The sequence below is a fragment of the Oncorhynchus keta genome, chromosome 2 (assembly GCF_023373465.1).
Source record: "Oncorhynchus keta strain PuntledgeMale-10-30-2019 chromosome 2, Oket_V2, whole genome shotgun sequence".
Lineage (NCBI taxonomy): Eukaryota > Metazoa > Chordata > Actinopteri > Salmoniformes > Salmonidae > Oncorhynchus > Oncorhynchus keta.
In genome coordinates this window covers 78,155,039-78,177,641 of record NC_068422.1, presented here as the reverse complement: position 1 = coordinate 78,177,641, position 22,603 = coordinate 78,155,039, and the positions used below count along the sequence as shown (strand labels likewise).

The 22,603-nt window shown below is 43.1% G+C and overlaps 1 protein-coding gene and 1 long non-coding RNA gene across 7 annotated transcripts in view; one reads left to right on the top strand and one right to left on the bottom strand.

Annotated features, from left to right (window-relative positions):
- Positions 1-22,603, top strand: part of LOC118382906 (transcription initiation factor TFIID subunit 4) — a 188,399-nt gene that overhangs the window by 36,113 nt on the left and 129,683 nt on the right. For 4 of the 6 annotated variants that reach the window (XM_052484429.1, XM_052484438.1, XM_052484428.1 and 1 more), the window contains 4 exons: positions 7,549-7,718; positions 12,082-12,212; positions 13,224-13,349; positions 17,203-17,259. In XM_052484429.1, the coding sequence (XP_052340389.1) occupies positions 7,549-7,718; positions 12,082-12,212; positions 13,224-13,349; positions 17,203-17,259 (484 nt within the window). Of the gene's footprint in view, positions 1-7,548; positions 7,719-12,081; positions 12,213-13,223; positions 13,350-17,202; positions 17,260-17,526; positions 17,605-22,603 lie in introns of those variants that run through there. The other 2 variants (XM_052484442.1, XM_052484436.1) reach the window with 2 other exon arrangements.
- Positions 11,328-12,083, bottom strand: LOC127913102 (uncharacterized). Its single transcript, XR_008084734.1, has 3 exons — positions 11,802-12,083; positions 11,665-11,741; positions 11,328-11,537 (listed from the first exon to the last, which is right to left on the bottom strand). It is a non-coding gene; the product is annotated as an uncharacterized LOC127913102 (long non-coding RNA).

Here is a 22,603-nt window from a genome sequence, read left to right as displayed (position 1 = left end):
CATTATCGAAAACATGTACATGGATTAACACTGGCCAATGACCCTGTTCTAAATAAAATGGCACAATGTAGTCTACACTTATGTTGCCCCCTGTTAATACAGATGTTTATGGTTACCCCCTGTTAATAGAGATGTTTATGGTTGCCCCCTGTTAATATAGATGTTTATGGTTACCCCCTGTTAATACAGATGTTTATGGTTGCCCCCTGTTAATATAGATGTTTATGGTTACCCCCTGTTAATACAGATGTTTATGGTTACTCCCTGTTAATATAGATGTTTATGGTTACCCCCTGTTAATATAGATGTTTATGGTTACCCCCTGTTAATACAGATGTTTATGGTTGCCCCCTGTTAATACAGATGTTTATGGTTACCCCCTGTTAATACAGATGTTTATGGTTGCCCCCTGTTAATATAGATGTTTATGGTTACCCCCTGTTAATACAGATGTTTATGGTTACTCCCTGTTAATATAGATGTTTATGGTTACCCCCTGTTAATACAGATGTTTATGGTTACCCCCTGTTAATACAGATGTTTATGGTTGCCCCCTGTTAATATAGATGTTTATGGTTACCCCCTGTTAATACAGATGTTTATGGTTGCCCCCTGTTAATATAGATGTTTATGGTTACCCCCTGTTAATACAGATGTTTATGGTTACTCCCTGTTAATATAGATGTTTATGGTTACCCCCTGTTAATACAGATGTTTATGGTTGCCCCCTGTTAATATAGATGTTTATGGTTACCCCCTGTTAATATAGATGTTTATGGTTGCCCCCTGTTAATATAGATGTTTATGGTTACCCCCTGTTAATATAGATGTGTATGGTTACCCCCTGTTAATATAGATGTTATGGTTACCCCCTGTTAATATAGATGTGTATGGTTACCCCCTGTTAATATAGATGTTTATGGTTGCCCCCTGTTAATACAGATGTTTATGGTTGCCCCCTGTTAATATAGATGTTTATGGTTACCCCCTGTTAATATAGATGTTTATGGTTACCCCCTGTTAATACAGATGTTTATGGTTGCCCCCTGTTAATATAGATGTTTATGGTTACCCCCTGTTAATATAGATGTTTATGGTTACCCCCTGTTAATATAGATGTTTATGGTTGCCCCCTGTTAATATAGATGTTTATGGTTACCCCTGTTAATACAGATGTTTATGGTTACCCCCTGTTAATATAGATGTTTATGGTTGCCCCCTGTTAATACAGATGTTTATGGTTGCCCCTGTTAATATAGATGTTTATGGTTACCCCTGTTAATATAGATGTTTATGGTTGCCCCCTGTTAATATAGATGTTTATGGTTACCCCCTGTTAATATAGATGTTTATGGTTACCCCCTGTTAATACAGATGTTTATGGTTACCCCCTGTTAATATAGATGTTTATGGTTACCCCCTGTTAATATAGATGTTTATGGTTACTCCCTGTTAATATAGATGTTTATGGTTACCCCCTGTTAATACAGATGTTTATGGTTGCCCCCTGTTAATATAGATGTTTATGGTTGCCCCCTGTTAATATAGATGTTTATGGTTGCCCCCTGTTAATATAGATGTTTATGGTTACCCCCTGTTAATATAGATGTTTATGGTTGCCCCCTGTTAATATAGATGTTTATGGTTGCCCCCTGTTAATATAGATGTTTATGGTTACCCCCTGTTAATATAGATGTTTATGGTTGCCCCTGTTAATATAGATGTTTATGGTTGCCCCCTGTTAATATAGATGTTTATGGTTGCTCCCTGTTAATATAGATGTTTATGGTTACCCCTGTTAATATAGATGTTTATGGTTGCCCCCTGTTAATATAGATGTTTATGGTTACCCCTGTTAATATAGATGTTTATGGTTACTCCCTGTTAATATAGATGTTTATGGTTACCCCCTGTTAATATAGATGTTTATGGTTACTCCCTGTTAATATAGATGTTTATGGTTGCCCCTGTTAATATAGATGTTTATGGTTACCCCCTGTTAATATAGATGTTTATGGTTACCCCCTGTTAATATAGATGTTTATGGTTACCCCTGTTAATATAGATGTTTATGGTTACTCCCTGTTAATATAGATGTTTATGGTTACTCCCTGTTAATATAGATGTTTATGGTTACCCCCTGTTAATATAGATGTTTATGGTTACTCCCTGTTAATACAGATGTTTATGGTTGCCCCCTGTTAATATAGATGTTTATGGTTGCTCCCTGTTAATATAGATGTTTATGGTTACCCCTGTTAATATAGATGTTTATGGTTGCCCCCTGTTAATATAGATGTTTATGGTTGCCCCTGTTAATATAGATGTTTATGGTTGCCCCTGTTAATATAGATGTTTATGGTTACCCCCTGTTAATATAGATGTTTATGGTTGCCCCCTGTTAATATAGATGTTTATGGTTACCCCCTGTTAATATAGATGTTTATGGTTACCCCCTGTTAATATAGATGTTTATGGTTGCCCCCTGTTAATACAGATGTTTATGGTTGCCCCCTGTTAATATAGATGTTTATGGTTACCCCTGTTAATATAGATGTTTATGGTTACTCCCTGTTAATACAGATGTTTATGGTTGCCCCCTGTTAATACAGATGTTTATGGTTGCCCCCTGTTAATATAGATGTTTATGGTTGCTCCCTGTTAATATAGATGTTTATGGTTACCCCCTGTTAATATAGATGTTTATGGTTGCCCCCTGTTAATATAGATGTTTATGGTTGCCCCCTGTTAATATAGATGTTTATGGTTGCCCCCTGTTAATATAGATGTTTATGGTTACCCCCTGTTAATATAGATGTTTATGGTTGCCCCCTGTTAATATAGATGTTTATGGTTACCCCCCTGTTAATATAGATGTTTATGGTTACCCCCTGTTAATATAGATGTTTATGGTTACCCCCCTGTTAATATAGATGTTTATGGTTACCCCCTGTTAATATAGATGTTTATGGTTGCCCCCTGTTAATATAGATGTTTATGGTTGCCCTCCCTCCAGGTTCTTCAGCTAGTTTCATCTTTGTAAAAAACGTGTTCATGAAAAATTATCTTTACGATCTGACCTATACATATGGGTGCTTATATGTGTGTACAAGCGTGATCGCAGTTTGTGTGTGCGTGCGTATGTATGTACATTTTCCTGTCCTGCTACACATTCAAAATGTAACGAGTACTTTTGGGTGTGGGAAAATGTAAGGAGTAAAATGTGCATTATTTTATTTTGGAATGTAGGTTAGTTAAGTAAAGTACAGATACCCCCCAAAATACTTAAGTTGTACTTCAAAGTATTTTTACTTAGTTACTTTACGCCTCTGGCTCCGAGCCCATAGTAGGCCACCGGGTTCATGGTAATGGCCTCCCTTCCTGAGGGGAAATTAGCCGCCCCGGGCCCTGATTGATAAACCAATAAATCTTTAGTGGCCTTGATAATTAAGCTGTCAGGGCTGCTTGTTGCTGACAATCTTTTCCCTCTGGTGCTTCTGCCTCCATGTTTACACAACCCACGCATTGCCTCCCTGCCCTAGCAGTGCACTATACTGGCTTACCATACAGTACATAGGCTACACACTAGTTTCATGTCAGATCAATCAAATAGGGTTCATATATCCTCACCAGCACTACCCCTCTACTCTGCTGGTTGACATGGATTAGGAATCCCTGTTGTCTGGCTGTGTAGTGTAGTAGTCCCTGGTAGGGCAGGGCTGTATGTACCTCTATACTGTTCCCCTCCTGAGAACATACGAGCATGTTGGAACAGAGCCCTGTGGCGTGTATATCCTTTCACCTCAGAGCACTCTCAGCCACTCCCTCCCAGCATGGGTGCACAATAGGCCATAAATGGGGAGGGATGGTGGGAGTCTCCCCCCTCCTTAAAATAGTGATGATACTGAGATTGTACTGTAGGCATGTTTTTGTTTGATCTTAAATGCTCCCCCCTCCTTCCACTCCCCAGTGTTGTGCTATGTAGATGGTGTTTTGTATAACATCAGATTTGTATGGTTTCCCTTTGTAAAGAATATAATGCTCGGGTTGAGTAGATAAGTGGATAGGGGTTGAATAGACTATGATCTCAGAGATTCAATTCATAACCAGTCAAACATGGTTCAAAAAGAATCAACCAGGCATGACCCCTCTAGTGTCTCCACCTTGACCTGTGTATTTATTTATCTGTTGTGATGTGTTGTGTTGCGTCGCATTTTGTTGCGTTGTGTTGTTTGTTATGTGCTGTGTTGTGCTGTGTTGGTGTGTGCTGTTTTGGGATGTGCTGTGTTGGGCTGTGTTGTGCTTGTTGTGTGCTGTGTTGTGCTGTGTTGTGTTATGTGCTGTGTTGGGATGTGCTGTGTTGTGTTGCGTTATGTTGTTATGTGCTGTGCTGTGTTGTGTTGTGTTGTACTGGGTTGTGTTCAGACCGCAGGGCCTGTGGGGTTCCCGGTGAGTTCCAGTGTGCTCTGCTGTGGTGATCATTGACCTACTGACAGACAGACAGACAGGCAGCCACAGTGTAGGTTTACAGTGCTGAGTGGAAGCAGCTGGTCTCTCCCTCCATGCTTTCTGTAAACACCCAACATCCGCTTTAATCACAGCCGGCCCTCATCCCCTAGTTCTCAGCCCTCAGCCATCTCAGACGTCAGCCCCCTCAGCCCAATGCCGCGACAGGTAGCCTAGTGGTTAGATCGTTGGGCCAGTAACCAACAGGTTGCTGGATCGAATCCCGAGCTGTTAAGGTAAAAATCTGTCGTTCTGCCCCTGATCAAGGCAGTTAACCCACTGTTCCTAGGCTGTCATTGTAAATAAGAATTTGTTCTTAACTGACTTGCCTTGTTAAATAAAGGTTCAAATGCCAGCAGTGAGCTGACCATCATTCCCCCAAATCCTCCTGCCAACTCTATGTCTGGTCTGGGTCATATGTCCCTCTACCCCGGCCCCCATCCAGCTCATTCACATCCAGACCAGGCCGGACACACAGTGAGGGAACATGTTTAAACTACAGTACACTGGCTTTGATACATATTGGCAGCAGTCAGCGTTGTCTAAAGCGACAGGCTGTAGTGCACATTGAGGAAGCTGCAGTGGCCTGAGCCTGTGTGTGTGACTGTGTGTGTGACTGTGTGTGTGTCTCACTCACTGTGAGTTATGACTAGCTACATGGAGGGGTCTCAGGGGTGTTAGTCACTCAGATGGCTCGGTGGACGACCCCTACCTTGGCACAGGGGGCACTCTCTGGGGGGAGGTATCAGAGACGATCCCTGTCTGGCCCTGGATCCTGGACCCTGACTGGATGCCCCCTTTCCACACATACACATGCTCCTTCTAAATCCAATCCAGCTCCCCACCTACGGCGTGCCCTCTCCCATCCAGGCTTGATATGGAAAATACATGCACAAGTATTCATGTTGCTCTCGGTGTCATGTCCCGCAGCAAAGCCAAACCAATCATTGAGAGGTGTCTTTTCTTCCATAGGAACCTAATTATATCTCACCTTTATTAGTGAGAGGAGAAGGTACTGTACATTTGTTCAGGAGTCTTTTTGTTATGCGTTTCATAACTAATTCCTTCCTTTTAATGTTAGCCTTGTCTTGCATTTCCATTTGGTTGTAGATTCCCCCCCCCAAACACAGGAGACATCTAGCTGTGCTATTAAGAATCAGGAATAAGGGAGTTATTTGCATAGCAACATAGCATGTCCATGTCCACTAGCTGTGTTGTGTAACTTTATGTGTTGTTCATTCATCATTACATATTATGGTTTATTTATTTAATGGATATTGAGGTTAGGAGGCCAGGGTGTTGGGTGTTGATGAAGATGACGGTGGTGAAGACGAAGGTGTATAGCCTACAGTAGGAGAGATAGTAGGAGAGATATAATAATAACATAGTAATCTCCTGTATCATGAGAGTGTTGTTGGGTAGATTCTACATGGAGGTTCATTATTAGACTCAGAGAGAGTAGGACTGGGACTGGCAGGGTGAGTAGAGGGTCTAGTGAGATCTCTTGGTGCAGGAAGGAGCTCTAATCGTCTTTGTCAACCTCCTGCCGGGATGTCAGGACTCATATAGGTGCTCGTCACATTACAGAGGAACAGGGAGACATCAGCGGGGTGCAATGCCTGCTGCTGACGATGGCGATGTGTTCCCACACATGGACGCCCGCCCGCTGCGGGCAGAGAGAACAAGGCAGCATCAACGTGCATGGCCCCCGCAACACGTAACTTCTGACGGTCGGAACCAGCGGCTGCTGGCGGTGCGAACGCCAATTCCTTTAGAGGGGAGGTGAAGGAACGGGCGAGGGAGGCAGTGAGCGGCTGCCCTGTGTGTGTTCTGTGGTTCTCTGTGCCCTCTGTCACCGCCACTTAGTGGTTCCTCCAGCCCAGCGGACGAGGGAGGGAGGCAGTGAGCGGCTGCCCTGTGTGTGTTCTGTGGTTCTCTGTGCCCTCTGTCACCGCCACTTAGTGGTTCCTCCAGCCCAGCAAGCGAGGGAGGGAGGCAGTGTTTCCATGGATGATGAGCTCAGGGCATTGCCAGCCACAACCAGGTTACCAAAGCACTCGTTCCCCTGTTAGGGTACTCACTCATAGAGAGACTGGAAAGAGGATTTAGGCCTGGCCACTGTCAATGTCAGATTCACCCAAAACCTAAAATTTAAGTTGAACTGTTTGGGTAAGACACTCCATTCTTTTAATGATGGTCATCCTTGGGGAGGACCTTGACCTCAATATGTCTTCTTGGTCCTTTATCCCCTTGTTACTCTTTACCTCAAATACGATACCTAATACATTTTACTGATCCAAACCTATGTATGAATTCTAAAAAAGCTCATATTTAAGAAAATGAACAATGTATTGATAAGCCAGATCGTGTTGTGATTCAAAATGGTGGTGGATATTTCCACTGGACTGGTACTGGAAGATGTTGCTGTTCTCAGCAGAGTGGTCTGTATATAGTGTTTGTTGATATTAGTATATTGCCAGATTCATCACACAGCAGTTCCAATCCTCCTGTGCATCTTTACCCAGCTCCCCGCCATCCAAACGTTGTCAATCCTACTATATGCTGACTCTGGGTGGAATAAAGCCTATTAAAATAGTGTATTATTATGAGCAGCTTATACACCTCTGAATCATAACAATGCAAGTGCATACACTACTTTCCCTGTGTGATTGAACCTTGAATGAGAAAATCTGTCAGTTTTCCACAGGAACAGCTCTGTAATTGTCTATAGGGACATGTAAACTAATACTGTAAAAGGGAGACATATAGTATTGTTTTATACAGACATTGTTGTAAGAGTTCATGTACAGATGTAGGATCTTAATTTGAGGCAGTTTGCTACAGCAGCAACAGGACATTTGAATTATTATGTGGATTATAATTCATTACCATTTTTGTAGGGGTTGGTACATTTTTCATGAGGGCAAAACAAGTCTGACACTTCAGATTTATTTTTAAAACTCAAATACAGAACAAGTTTGCAGAAACAAACTACATCTGTAGAGCCCTTAAAACATGAATCCTCCATCTATTTGTTTCCAGGGATGATGATGACATTAACGATGTGGCGTCCATGGCGGGGGTGAACCTGAATGAAGAGAGCGCTCGTATCCTGGCAACCAACTCTGAGCTGGTGGGGACACACATCCGCTCCTGTAAAGATGAGGCCTTCCTTCACCCGGGCCTGTTACACAGACGCATCCTGGAGACAGGTACAGACAGTACACTACTACAGTACATTATAGTACATGATGACACCCTCACTAGAGAAACCTCTGGAGAATACCTATATAGTGTATGAGAATGACGCCTTGTTCACAGCAATAGAACAATAGAAGTTGCATACACAGTAAGTCTTTAAAGTCATTAAATGATAGAGAATTGAGGTGGAATCATGTACAGTATCGTTGTCTTCACGGTTAGTACTATCTCCAGGTCCATAATAATAATTCCATAATCATCAAGTGTTGCCAATGATGCTGATCTTCATTTTCATCATAGTGATTATTATCTTCAGATTGATCTTGAATTTATTCATGAACGTGTACCAAACAGAATCATGTTCCTTCAAACGTGTGTTGGTTTAGAAAATATAGGCCAGACCCCTGTCTGTATGTGTGTGTGTGTGATGAAATCTGTCTGTTAGCTTTGTGTTTTCTTGTATTCTCCTTGTTGTTTCTGCATCTGTAGTGTCATCACTAAAGATAGACAGTTTGATTTACTTCCCCTGATGGGAGGTTGCAGGCCAGGCCGGAGCAGACACTCCTTTCTGCCCTCTCTCATTTTAAACTTGGTGCACTTAACAGTTCTTTCACCTCCTTTAATGAATTCTTCAGTGTCTGTCTGAACTTACTAGACCCCAGGCCCTGACATAAATACTTTATAGAGCTGTCTTTTGAAGGCTGCTTGTCAGATTGTCCTGTGGACTGAAGGAAGAGAGTTCAGAGTTACAAGACTGGATTTAATTCTTCTTCTGTCTTTTGATTGGAGCTCCACATTCAGATACTGTCCTATTTGCGAATGTGAGATGATTCACGGACCAGTGGAATCAGTCTCTGTTCATATTAGAATTCATGTGAGGGTTTACCATGTGATAGACTAGTATCTACAATGTATTGGCCTCTCGTTAGGCACATTCAATGGTGGTACTGGTAAATGGCACTTTGTTACACTTCAGGCCTTTTTGCACTGTGTCGGAAATGTCTAAGCCTAATGTGTGAAAGTGCAATTCAATAATATTACCATAAACAACTAAGTCTTGAATACATGTTGCATTATAAATCACACAGTAGAATAGAATTCAAACACAACAGGGAGTTTTAGCGCTAATACGTTTATTCTTGTTTTACCTCAATTAAGTATCCACGGTGACGGTGACAATGAGGCCCAGAGGTCATGTGCTGTTAGACGGTACATTGGTGAGGTTGTTATCCCGTCGCCTTGAGGAGGAGGGGGTTAAAAATTTAAATCTTGCTCTGGGGGCTTGGTGCTGTGCGGGGGCCGGGTGGGTGGGAGGCCATGGTGCCCCCTGCTGGGGAAGTGGCACTTGGGCGGCTTTGTTATGTCAGTGATGGGCTGTGGAGAACTCTCAGCTGGCAGCAGAACCAAGGGAGGCTCCCCAGCCTGCCAACTCTGCTCAATCAGAGGCTAGTGGGGATGTGGTCCTCCTCACACAGTGGTACACAGCCCTGACTCACCCCTCTGCTTCATGCTGCCCTCTGCTCTCTGCTGCCACCACTGGACAGGGAGATGTACAGCAGGGCAGGATAGATTCAGATCCGGTGAGGACCTTTCAGAAAGTCCAGGAGCTTGTTTCTCTCTCCCTGTTTCTTTCTTTCTCCTTTTTTCTCTTTCTATCTCTTCCCATATCTCTCTCCTCTCACCCCCTTCTCTCTTTCTATCTCTTCCCATATCTCTCTCTCCTCTCACCCCTTTCTCTCTTTCTATCTCTTCCCATATCTCTCTCTCCTCTCACCCCCTTCTCTCTTTCTATCTCTTCCCATATCTCTCTCCTCTCACCCCCTTCTCTCTTTCTATCTCTTCCCATATCTCTCTCTCCTCTCACCCCCTTCTCTCTTTCTATCTCTTCCCATATCTCTCTCTCTCTCACCCCCTCTCATCTCTTCCCATATCTCTCTCTCTCACCCCCTTTATCTCTTCCCATATCTCTCTCCTCTCACCCCTTCTCTCTTTCTATCTCTTCCCATATCTCTCTCTCTCTCACCCCTTCTCTCTTTCTATCTCTTCCCATATCTCTCTCTCCTCTCACCCCCTTCTCTCTTTCTATCTACTCCCATATCTCTCTCCTCTCACCCCCTTCTCTCTTTCTATCTCTTCCCATATCTCTCTCCTCTCACCCCCTTCTCTCTTTCTATCTCTTCCCATATCTCTCTCTCCTCTCACCCCCTTCTCTCTTTCTATCTCTTCCCATATCTCTCTCCTCTCACCCCCTTCTCTCTTTCTATCTCTTCCCATATCTCTCTCTCCTCTCACCCCCTTCTCTCTTTCTATCTCTTCCCATATCTCTCTCTCCTCTCACCCCCTTCTCTCTTTCTATCTCTTCCCATATCTCTCTCTCCTCTCACCCCCTTCTCTCTTTCTATCTCTTCCCATATCTCTCTCTCCTCTCACCCCCTTCTCTCTTTCTATCTCTTCCCATATCTCTCTCTCCTCTCACCCCCTTCTCTCTTTCTATCTCTTCCCATATCTCTCTCTCCTCTCACCCCCTTCTCTCTTTCTATCTCTTCCCATATCTCTCTCTCCTCTCACCCCCTTCTCTCTTTCTATCTCTTCCCATATCTCTCTCTCCTCTCACCCCCTTCTCTCTTTCTATCTCTCTTCTTTCTCCCCCTCTCTATCGTTCTTCAGGCTTGTCCTTGAGCCTGTGGGCCAGTTTCATTTGTGAAACCGCAAGCAGCAACTCCCTCCTGACTCCCAGGGCCTAGAACATATGCACAGCTGGAGTTCTCTAGAATAGCCTCTCAAAGTATATGTGCACTGGTACCTCAGAGGTCAAATTCTGCAGAGACACATGCAGAAGGACTCAACTCCAGAGAGACTCACTCGTGTTCAGTGCAGAAAGTTCACTTTTCGCTATTTAAGGGTAGATGAGATTACCAGTAAAAAACAGTACAAAATAAAGCCTGTTAAGGTGGTTGGAAACTAACACTAAAGCAATTCAATGCTGTTTAGACTCTCCTATAGTCTTAAGCCAGGGGCTGGTGTGGACTACATTGTACATTGAGGAAGGTATTTATTATTTCATAGAGAACTTGGCTTTCTTTGTCTCGGTGCCTTAAAGATCTCAGTTTGTTGGAGAGTGGAAGCCTTTAGTAGTTTTCCTTTTGTCATCGCTTACGACCCAGAGAAAATGTTTTTGAATTTTCACACTAATTATCAGGCTTATACAGATCTCGATCCTTTCAAGATGTTAGACTGGGAAAAGGTGTGTGTACAGTACAGCTGATTTAAATAATTGGTGTGGTTTACTTAAAAGTGTACCAGAAAGAACATTCTGTTAATGGAACATTAAAAAGGAAGAAAAACAGATCCAAACCTGCTAAACTCTGTCCTCTGAATTATGACTTCACAAACTGTTTACTGCCAGAAAACTAGTCGAAATGATCCTTTAAAGTTAAGGTTGGCCAATGTTGTTTACAGCTACACACATGAAAGACTGCAGAGTAAGCTTGGCAATTCATACATGGATACTATTCTCAACATGGCACTAGAACTGTGAAACATCTAGACAGAGCTTTATCATTATGAAACAAATACCCTTTTCACACTATGGTCCTGACCTAACACAAACTGTGAAACATCTAGACAGAGCTTTATCATTATGAAACAAATACCCTTTTCACACTATGGTCCTGACCTAACCCAAACTGTGAAACATCTAGACAGAGCTTTATCATTATGAAACAAATACCCTTTTCACACTATGGTCCTGACCTAACCCAAACTGTGAAACATCTAGACAGAGCTTTATCATTATGAAACAAATACCCTTTTCACACTATGGTCCTGACCTAACACTGTGATCTAGACAGTCCATTATGACAAATACTTTTACCTATGGTCCTGACAAACTGTGAAACATCTAGACAGAGCTTTATCATTATGAAACAAATACCCTTTTCACACTATGGTCCTGACCTAACCCAAACTGTGAAACATCTAGACAGAGCTTTATCATTATGAAACAAATACCCTTTTCACACTATGGTCCTGACCTAACCCAAACTGTGAAACATCATATGAAACAAATACCCTTTTCACACTATGGTCCTGACCTAACCCAAACTGTGAAACATCTAGACAGAGCTTTATCATTATGAAACAAATACCCTTTTCACACTATGGTCCTGACCTAACCCAAACTGTGCTGGCACAGATGTTTTGCTTTGTCCTTTTTAGCATGGTTCCAACAACTATGGTGGATGTGGAACCAGGCCAGCTTGGTTTGGTTCGGCTCAGCTTGGTTCAGTAGTATGAAAAGCCTTTTCTGACTGGGATTTGGGGAGATCAGCGTGTATTAATGTTGGAGTCCTTCTGTCTGTGTGTGACCCTAAGCTAAGAAGTTTGGCGTGTCAGATGTTCCTATGGAGGCTGTGAACTTCATCTCCCACGCTACCCAGTCCCGACTCCGCACTGTGCTGGAGAAGGTCTCCTCCATCGCACAGCACAGGATGGACGGTGGTAAAGTAAGTAGATGTGCCAGAGACAGACATACCTATGAGGAGGTGGGCGCTTTTGACACTTAAGTGATAAACACCATAGCACAGTTTCCACAGAAACCTATTCTTCCCAAACTTTGAAAAATACCTGATAGATCTTTTGCAGGCCTCTGTCTGGCACACCAGCATGGGGTGACATTCACTTTTGGCCTTGAATATAGCAATGTAACCACATTTAATTGGTTTACAATAAAGTAAATTCAACTCTGCTCCTTGTAAAAGAAAGAAAGCAAAAAGCATAGCAACTTTGAAAAGCTGTTTTCCTGTTTGTATGTGAGGCAGAGGAGAGGGGTGGTGGGCTACAGCTGTCCCTGTCTTGTTTTGTCTTTTTTGCGGTTTGTAAATGAGGCGTGTTAGAAGCGTGAAGTCTCCTCGTCTCTGTGAAGCCACTCTGTTGACATCAGCGAAAAACCAACCGGGCGGGCGGCCTGAAAGAGAGAGCACGGCTCGACTGAGTTACGGAGGAGGGGAGGAGTGCAGGCTCAGCTCTGAACAAAGGAGGGAGGGAGGATGAGAGAGACGTGCGCGTGGTGACAAACCCTCAGATGTCACTCTACTCTGTGCTCTGCTCTGCCACCCAGCTCCTCACATCGCCACAGAGAGGGAGATAGAGTGAGAGAAACTGATAAAGGGTTTTGGGGGAGAACAGAGAGACAGAGACACACACAGGGAATAAACAATTGTCATATTAACTTTTTGATGACCCACAAACTTTGTTTTTCTTCTGAAACTTGTCTCATCTTCCCATCTCCCAAGTGCAGAACAACATATTTAACACAACAAGAAGCAGTGATACCTGTAAACAAAGAAAAGTTGTGATTAGTTATCCAAACTGGTGGTTGAGAGAGACGAGGTGTCTAAAGTTATAGTAATATGTTTATCCAAACTTGTGGTTAAAATGAGATCTTCTTAGTATCTTAAGTTATTTTTCCTCCACTCACTCTGTTTTTCTTTCTTTCCCTCTCTGTCTCTCTGCAGGATGAGGAGTGGTTTGAGCAGTCGGCAGACGTGCGGTCGCAGCTAAAGTTCTTTGAGCAGCTGGAGAGAATAGAGAAGCAGAGGAAGGATGAACAGGAGAGAGAGATCCTACTCAAAGCAGCTAAAGTAAGTCCTTGTCGCCTTCTTATAAAGGCATATATCCCTTTTAGTTACAATCACACAGTCATGGAAGTGTTTTCACATTCCATCCTGATCTTTAGCCCAATTTAGTAGCTCTGTTGCTATTGTGTGTGTTACTTGTGTATGAGGTGGTGTGTAAGGTAGTGTGTAAGGTAGTGTGTAAGGTGGTGTGTAATGTAAGGTAGTGTGTAAGGTGGTGTGTAAGGTAGTGTGTAAGGTGGTGTGTAAGGTAGTGTGTAAGGTGGTGTGTAAGGTGGTGTGTAAGGTGGTGTGTAAGGTAGTGTGTAAGGTAGTGTGTAAGGTGGTGTGTAAGGTGGTGTGTAAGGTGGTGTGTAAGGTGGTGTGTAAGGTGGTGTGTAAGGTGGTGTGTAATGTAAGGTAGTGTGTAAGGTGGTGTGTGTGTAAGGTGGTGTGTAAGGTAGTGTGTAAGGTGGTGTGTAAGGTAGTGTGTAAGGTGGTGTGTAAGGTGGTGTGTAAGGTAGTGTGTAAGGTAGTGTGTAAGGTGGTGTAGTGTGTAAGGTGGTGTGTAAGGTAGTGTGTAAGGTAGTGTGTAAGGTAGTGTGTAAGGTGGTGTGTAAGGTGGTGTGTAAGGTGGTGTGTAAGGTGGTGTGTAAGGTGGTGTGTAAGGTGGTGTGTAAGGTGGTGTGTAAGGTAGTGTGTAAGGTGGTGTGTAAGGTGGTGTGTAAGGTGGTGTGTAAGGTAGTGTGTAAGGTGGTGTGTAAGGTGGTGTGTAAGGTAGTGTGTAAGGTAGTGTGTAAGGTGGTGTGTAAGGTGGTGTGTAAGGTAGTGTGTAAGGTAGTGTGTAAGGTAGTGTGTAAGGTAGTGTGTAAGGTGGTGTGTAAGGTGGTGTGTAAGGTAGTGTGTAAGGTAGTGTGTAAGGTAGTGTGTAAGGTGGTGTGTAAGGTAGTGTGTAAGGTAGTGTGTAAGGTAGTGTGTAAGGCGGTGTGTAAGGTGGTGTGTAAGGTAGTGTGTAAGGTAGTGTGTAAGGCGGTGTGTAAGGTCTAGGGCAGTGTGGTGTCTTCGCTGTTCCTGCCCAGGCCCTAGCTAACAGATGAAACCGAGTGCGCCCTCCGTAGTGTGACCTCAGTGTGTTCTCCCGCCCCCTCGCTCTAGGGCTCCTTTGTCCTCTCATTGTCCCCAACACAACAAGCAGAGGAACCACTGTGGAACTCTATACATTCCTCTGATCTGATCCTCCTCACATACCCGCTGACACGCCCAGAGCTAAATGCGTGTCATCTCAGCCATCTCAGTACTCAGGAGAACCAGCTTCAACAGTAGTGGGCAGGAGAGCCTCAGAGAGCCTTACAGAGTCTCAGAACAGATGAATTGCATCTAGGCAGTCTCTGCACACTCATGTGTGTCCATCCAGTCACACTCAGGCTGTTGATACTGGTGTAAACACTTCTTGCACACACTTAACTTGTATAAGATTGTGAAATGACTTGAATAAGTTCTCACATACTTCATACAATCTATCAAATAAGACAGGTACATAATTCATTAGACATACAGTATGATGTGAAGGTCCAATACTGTCACCACCAACAGAATGTGTTTTGAAGGGAAATGCCCCACGGTGAGACATTAGAGAGAAGCTTGCTTCATTTAATACATCTTCAACAGAGACAATGTCCCACAGCTGATTGCATTATCACTTCCCCGTGTTAACAGCATTGTTATGGTCTGGCCCTGCCTGCCATGCAGGACATTAGAAACATTCAGACTGATGAACAATGACCCGCCTTGCCGCTGTTATAGTTGGTAATTAGGAAACTACTGCCTTGACAGCAAAGCTGTTAATTAAGCACCAAGCTTTATTTTGTTATTTTAAAAAGATGCAATCTCAGGGCCTAACTGTAAGTGTCTTTAGAAGGAGTATATGACAGTAAGTTTTACTAAACATCAGTTTATCACACCTGAAAAAATCTTTAGTATAAAGTGTATAACTAATATGCAATATGTGTTGTCTTGGCTCATTATTATAACATAGGATGGTTTTGAGGCACATTCATTCATTTGACTTGTCTATTTCCACTATACACCTCCTACAGTCTAACTGGTGTATTCAAACAGTAATGAGGGTGTATCCAGCATCCAGCCACTGTACTGTTATGCACCCTTTGTGTCCTGTTCCCTTTAGAGAGAGAGAGAGAGAGAGAGATCAGGACACTTGAGCTGACAGAGGAGATATAAAGCATGTCAGTACCACCATGGCCCTTTGTAAACAGTCCGTCTTTGTCCCTGTTTTCTCTCCGCTGACGGCCAGGCTCCACGCTGGGGCTCCCTTATAATTTGACCTCTCAAATAAGAATCTACTAAAATAATCCCCTCCTCCGCTCCCACTCCTCTGTCCATTTAAAATATGACTCAGGTCTTCAGGGATGCTCCGGCCGACTGGAGGGCAAATGCAGTCGTTTTAGTTGAGATACCGACCAGCACGTGAACCGCCTGATATATTTAAAGCCAATTAGCAAGGAGCAGGGCAAGACGACTGCATCTGTTCATGAGGTAGTGAGGGAAGGAGGGATGGAGGGAGGGAGGGAGCCAGGGCACGGGTAGCTAGACTCTTGCTTTCCAGCACCACTGAAGGCAAATAGCATTTGATTGCTTATAGTAGAAAAAAGAAACATCAAGAGGAGCATCATGTTCAGAGATATTAATGAGGTAGTCTTTAACACCACTGGGATGACCATGCTCTTAGAGAGGTTAGGCAATGTAAAGACACATTGGACCATTACTAGTCATATCCCTAACCTTCATTCAAGCTAAATTAATTTATGCTAGTTTAACAGGAAGTAGATTTTTTTATTTTTATTATTCCCATTGCTATGGCAGGGGGCAGCACTGTTAGCTGCCTGTATTACCATAGTATAGACGAAGACCTACAGGTCGAAACGTTGTACAATAAAACTACGGGAGCATTCAACAGTGTATCTATCTTTCTTTCATAGACTCATAGGAAAAGTACACTGCGTCGCTGATAGCTACAGTAGGCTAGTACTGTGTTAGTGTGGTGATCTGGCAGGGTGCCACTAACAGTGAGCTTTTAGAAGAGTCCCTGTATGGTTAATTGGAAGCCCTGTGGTTAACAGCTCACACAGACAGGTACAAGCTGCACAGGCAGCTCAGCTCTCACTGACTAATTACAGTGGCGCTCCAGTACTGTGGACTCTGGTCCTGACTCTAGAGAGATACGCATACAAACACACACACACACACACACACACACACACACACACACACACACACACACACACACACACACACACACACACACACACACACACACATACAAACACACACACACACACACACACACACACACACACACACACACACACACACACACACACACCACACCACACCACACCACACCACACCACACACACACACACACACACACACCACACCACACCACACCACACACACACCACACCACACACACCACACACCACACACACACACCACACACACACCACACACACACACACAGCAATGGCACCGGAACAAAAGAGGGACAGACAGAGTGCCAGTGACTTTCTGAGTTTGAGCACATTCTCCCGGCCCTGTGTTCTCTGCTGGCTCGCGCAGAATTTTTAATAACCTCCTTTGATTAGAATCTCCCTCCAGCAGCTTATTTACGGTGGGATTTGGCGCAGGTTTAAAGGGCACTGGCCTTGGGCGCTCAATTGCACTTCTATGAATCCAAATACGATGTCCTTGACACCTTGTATCCTGTTCCCATTTTGTACTATTTTTGTGCTGGCTGCAACAGATGAGGGGGTCCTTAAACCAGCTGTTAACCTGTGTGTCCCCCCCCTCCTTAACTCTGCAGAGTCGCTCCAGGCAAGAGGACCCAGAGCAGGCTCGGCTGAAACAAAAAGCTAAGGAGGTAAGCGCTGTGCTGGAGATCATTACCCTTGACATTTTCCCAAGACTTCAACATATAAATTTTTCATGCCTCGCTACATATGTAATGCCATTTAAAGGTCTGACTTAAAAAGTTGTAGGAATTATTTGTGCTGATTGATGTCCGCCTCGTTTGGAAAAGTGGTTTCTATAGAACAGAGACACCACACCAAAGAGATCCTCCTTCTCTTTTCTCTCTCTCTTTCTCTCTCTCCCTCTCTCATTTCTGGCTCCCGATAACCTTTTGGAGACTGCTGTTCATTGTGCATGGCTCTTTCAAAGAGATAGATTGAGGAGCCTATCAGTGTTGTGAGTACCGGTTTAATATTCACCATAGCACTTTCTGTAAAGCCATTTGCATTGTAAAGGCTGATAGAAATATGTTTACTGTCACAGTTATATATGCATTTTAGTTGAAAACAATGGAATGGCTTTGGCACTGTAGGTGCACAAATGGGAAATATCAGAAATAAAGTATGTAGCGACGGTGCTTATTTGTTAAATTGAGTTGTTTTAGTCCCCCAATTTTCTAAACAAATAGACATTTATATATGGGGATCATGTGGATCCCAAAAAGTAGACCACTCTTCTTCTTTGCGGTTTGTTAATTTAGTGAAATAGTTTTGATACGCTGAAAGTTGGTATGTGTTTATGTTAATCGACACCTGATGTATGTTGAAACCGAAAGAGCAAAACATAATGAGCTATTATTGAAAGAAAGAGTAAGAGCATAAAGTGTCTTCAGAAAGTATTCATACCCCTTTTTTTAACCTTTATTTAACTAGGCAAGAACAAATTCTTATTTTCGATGACGGCCTAGGAACAGTGGGTTAACTGCCTGTTCAGGGGCACAACGACAGATTTCTATCTTGTCAGCTCGGGGATTTGAACTTGCAACCTTCCGGTTACTAGTCCAACGCTCTAACCACTAGGCTACCCTGCCGCCCCCTGACCTATTCCACATTTTGTTGTTACAGCCTGAATTCAAAATTGATTAAATATTTTTTTCTCTTATCCATCTACACACAATACCCCATAATGTTTTTAGAATTGTTTGAAAATTAAATACAGAAATATGTAATTTAGATAAGTATTCACACCCATGGGTCAATACTTTGTAGAAGCACCTTTGGCAGTGGTTACAGCTGTGAGTCTTTCTGGGTAAGTCTCTAAGAGCTATTACAGCTGTGAGTCTTTCTGGGTAAGTCTCTAAGAGCTATTACAGCTGTGAGTTTTTCTGGGTAAGTCTCTAAGAGCTATTACAGCTGTGAGTCTTTCTGGGTAAGTCTCTAAGAGCTATTACAGCTGTGAGTCTTTCTGGGTAAGTCTCTAAGAGCTATTACAGTTATGAGTCTTTCTGGGTAAGTCTCTAAGAGCTATTACAGCTGTGAGTCTTTCTGGGTAAGTCTCTAAGAGCTATTACAGCTGTGAGTCTTTCTGGGTAAGTCTCTAAGAGCTATTACAGCTGTGAGTCTTTCTGGGTAAGTCTCTAGGAGCTATTACAGCTATGAGTCTTTCTGGGTAAGTCTCTAAGAGCTATTACAGCTATGAGTCTTTCTGGGTAAGTCTCTAAGAGCTATTACAGCTGTGAGTCTTTCTGGGTAAGTCTCTAAGAGCTATTACAGTTATGAGTCTTTCTGGGTAAGTCTCTAAGAGCTATTACAGCTATGAGTCCTTCTGGGTAAGTCTCTAAGAGCTATTACAGCTGTGAGTCTTTCTGGGTAAGTCTCTAAGAGCTATTACAGCTATGAGTCTTTCTGGGTAAGTCTCTAAGAGCTATTACAGCTGTGAGTCTTTCTGGGTAAGTCTCTAAGAGCTATTACAGCTATGAGTCTTTCTGGGTAAGTCTCTAAGAGCTATTACAGCTGTGAGTCTTTCTGGGTAAGTCTCTAAGAGCTATTACAGCTATGAGTCTTTCTGGGTAAGTCTCTAAGAGCTATTACAGCTGTGAGTCTTTCTGGGTGAGTCTCTAAGAGCTATTACAGCTATGAGTCTTTCTGGGTAAGTCTCTAAGAGCTATTACAGCTGTGAGTCTTTCTGGGTGAGTCTCTAAGAGCTATTACAGCTATGAGTCTTTCTGGGTAAGTCTCTAAGAGCTATTACAGCTGTGAGTCTTTCTGGGTAAGTCTCTAAGAGCTATTACAGCTGTGAGTCTTTCTGGGTAAGTCTCTAAGAGCTATTACAGCTGTGAGTCTTTCTGGGTAAGTCTCTAAGAGCTATTACAGCTATGAGTCTTTCTGGGTAAGTCTCTAAGAGCTATTACAGCTGTGAGTCTTTCTGGGTGAGTCTCTAAGAGCTATTACAGCTATGAGTCTTTCTGGGTAAGTCTCTAAGAGCTATTACAGCTGTGAGTCTTTCTGGGTAAGTCTCTAAGAGCTATTACAGCTATGAGTCTTTCTGGGTAAGTCTCTAAGAGCTATTACAGCTATGAGTCTTTCTGGGTAAGTCTCTAAGAGCTATTACAGCTGTGAGTCTTTCTGGGTAAGTCTCTAAGAGCTATTACAGCTATGAGTCTTTCTGGGTAAGTCTCTAAGAGCTATTACAGCTGTGAGTCTTTCTGGGTGAGTCTCTAAGAGCTATTACAGCTATGAGTCTTTCTGGGTAAGTCTCTAAGAGCTATTACAGCTATGAGTCTTTCTGGGTAAGTCTCTAAGAGCTATTACAGCTGTGAGTCTTTCTGGGTAAGTCTCTAAGAGCTTTCCACACCTGGATTGTGCAACATTTCCCCGTTATTCTTTTCAACATGTTTCAAGCTCTATCAAATTGGTTATTGGTCATTGCTAGAGAACCATTTTCAGGTCTTGCCATAGATTTTCAAGTAGATTTAAGTCAAAACTTTATCTAGGCCACTCATTCACTGTCTTCTTGGTAAGCAACTCCAGTGTAGATTTGGCCTTGTGTTTTACGTTATTGTCCTGCTGAAAGGTGAATTCCTCTCCCAGTGTCTGGTGGAAAGCAGACTGAACCAGGTTTCCTCTAGAATTTTGCCTGTGCTTAACTCCATTTAATTCATTTTTTATTTTGAAAAACTCACCAGTCTTTAACGATTACAAGCATACCCATAAAATGATGCCGCCACCACTATGCTTATTTGCAGTGTTACTTTAGTGCCTTGTTGCAAACAGGATGCATGTTTTTGAATATTTTTATTCTGTACAGGCTTCCTTCATTTCACTCTGTAACTGTTTTAAAGTCACCATTGGCCTCATAGTGAAATCCCTGATCGGTTTCCTTCCTCTCATTGGTCTTTGTGGTTGAATCTGTGTTTGAAATGCAATGCTTTACTGAGGGATCTTACAGGTAATTGTAAGTATGGTTTACAGAGATGAGGTAATCATTCCAAAATCATGTTAAACACTATTATTGCACATAACGAAGGGGTCGAATACTTATTGACTCAAGACATTTCAGCTTTTCATTCTAAAAACATAATTACAATTTTACGTTATGGGTTATTTTGTGTAGGCCAGTGACCAAATACATCTCATTTTAATACATTTTACATTTGGACTATAACAGAACAGAATATGGAAAAAGTTAAGGAGTGTGAATACTTTCTGAAGGCACTGTAGACCATAGTAGAGCTCTTGCAACATAGAGCCGCTTAGCCACATTCAAATTCTATGTCCATACTAGTGTACCACTTAGTATGAAGCAATGTATTGGACATGCATTCCAAGTGGTATGCTATGGACATTAGAATGGGGATCTTCTCTCCTCTGCTCTCTGCTCTCTGTAAAGAGATCTTACACTACCACCACACCAGTGTGTGGTGAAGTGATGCTTTTCCTTGGCTCTGTTCATTCGTTGAGAACTTTTAGACTAGATCTCAGCCTCCCCATAAGCCCTAGCTGCATATGCAAATGAGGCAGTGTAATAGGCTGTGCTGCGATAGGTTCGCCCCGGGGCGGTGTGATCAAAGTGGATCTCCTCCCCGTTAAGTGGCAGGCCGCTCATCATCTGGATGGGGCCAGATTATCTCCTGAGAAGGGAACGCGGCACGCGCACATTCTCATTTTCATTTTAGAAATTCAGAAGGAGCAGAGAGAGGGGTGTGTGGGGGGGTGAAATTGTTACTTTATGTAATGTTAAGTGCGACAGTCAGGGGGAGGTTTTTTTCAACGTTTTTTCGTCCCCCCTTCTTTCTTTTTTTGCTTAATGGCCGTCGTTTCTCAGTCCCGTGCCTTTCTGGTTTTCATCACCTGACTGGCTCAAGGGGACAGAGGTAGCTGTTTGTGTCACCGCGGTTACCACAGAGGGAGTCTGTCAGTGGCGGCTCCTCATTCAGCACATCTGCCCAAATTTAATCAGGATAATGAGGCTGAGCTGCTCTTCCAGGTGACTGATGGACGAGTGGACAATCCTGCCACCCCTCCAAAAATAATTTTCTATGACAGTGTTATATACTTGTTACAAGAAATGTGTGTTGAAATTGAGTTGGCACTTGGTTTGTTTGTAAAGGCAGGTGTGGTATATGGGGAGGGAACAGGGAGGTGTTGGGGAACTTTATTGAGGTGCTTACAGGTGAATTACACCCAGTCAGAGTGGGATGATAGAGACACACTACTCTGGTAGTATGATGGCAGCCTTGGCCCCATGTGGCCTCTATCAGACCTCTCTAGTTTCCACCTCAACCTAATCCATCCCCCTTCCCCGTCAGCCTTCAGTACCGCCCAGGCAGATAGCAAAAGGCATAAGGCCAAACGTGTGTATCGCCCCTGTTTCCTCCATTCAGAAACATTCGCCCCAAAAGGTCAGATGGGCTATTTTAGAAATGCCCCCAGTGAAAATCAATGGCCAAAACGAGTATTCCTCATTTTGTTGTTGTTTGGTCTGGTCTGTGTGCTCTGTCTGAAATCCCACTGAGGCAGGAGGTGAGGCAGTGAGAGAAGGGTGGGGGGAGAGTGGACCAGGCCTACATACATCACAGTGTCAGACACACAGACACACTGCGGCCATAGATTCATCATCAGAACTCCATCTGGAGGCAGGGAGAGGAGAGAGGAAGACTCTCTGGTCTAAACTCATCATCCCCAGGACCTCACATCTCACTGGGCACATCACGTCATTTCAACATGGATAACTTGGTAATATTTGGTTGAGACATTGATGAATGAGATTACAACCTATATTCTCCCAGTCAAAAAGACAGCCAAAAGTTAAGTTACATTTCCAATGTGTTATCACTATGCTTTCAACCATCTAAAAGCACAACCAAATAAGATCACAACCAAATTCCAATGGAAAAACAATGTCTTATTTTTAGTTGTCACCCAAATGTACAGTATATCACTGTGCTTTCAACCATTTAAAAGCACAGTTAAGTT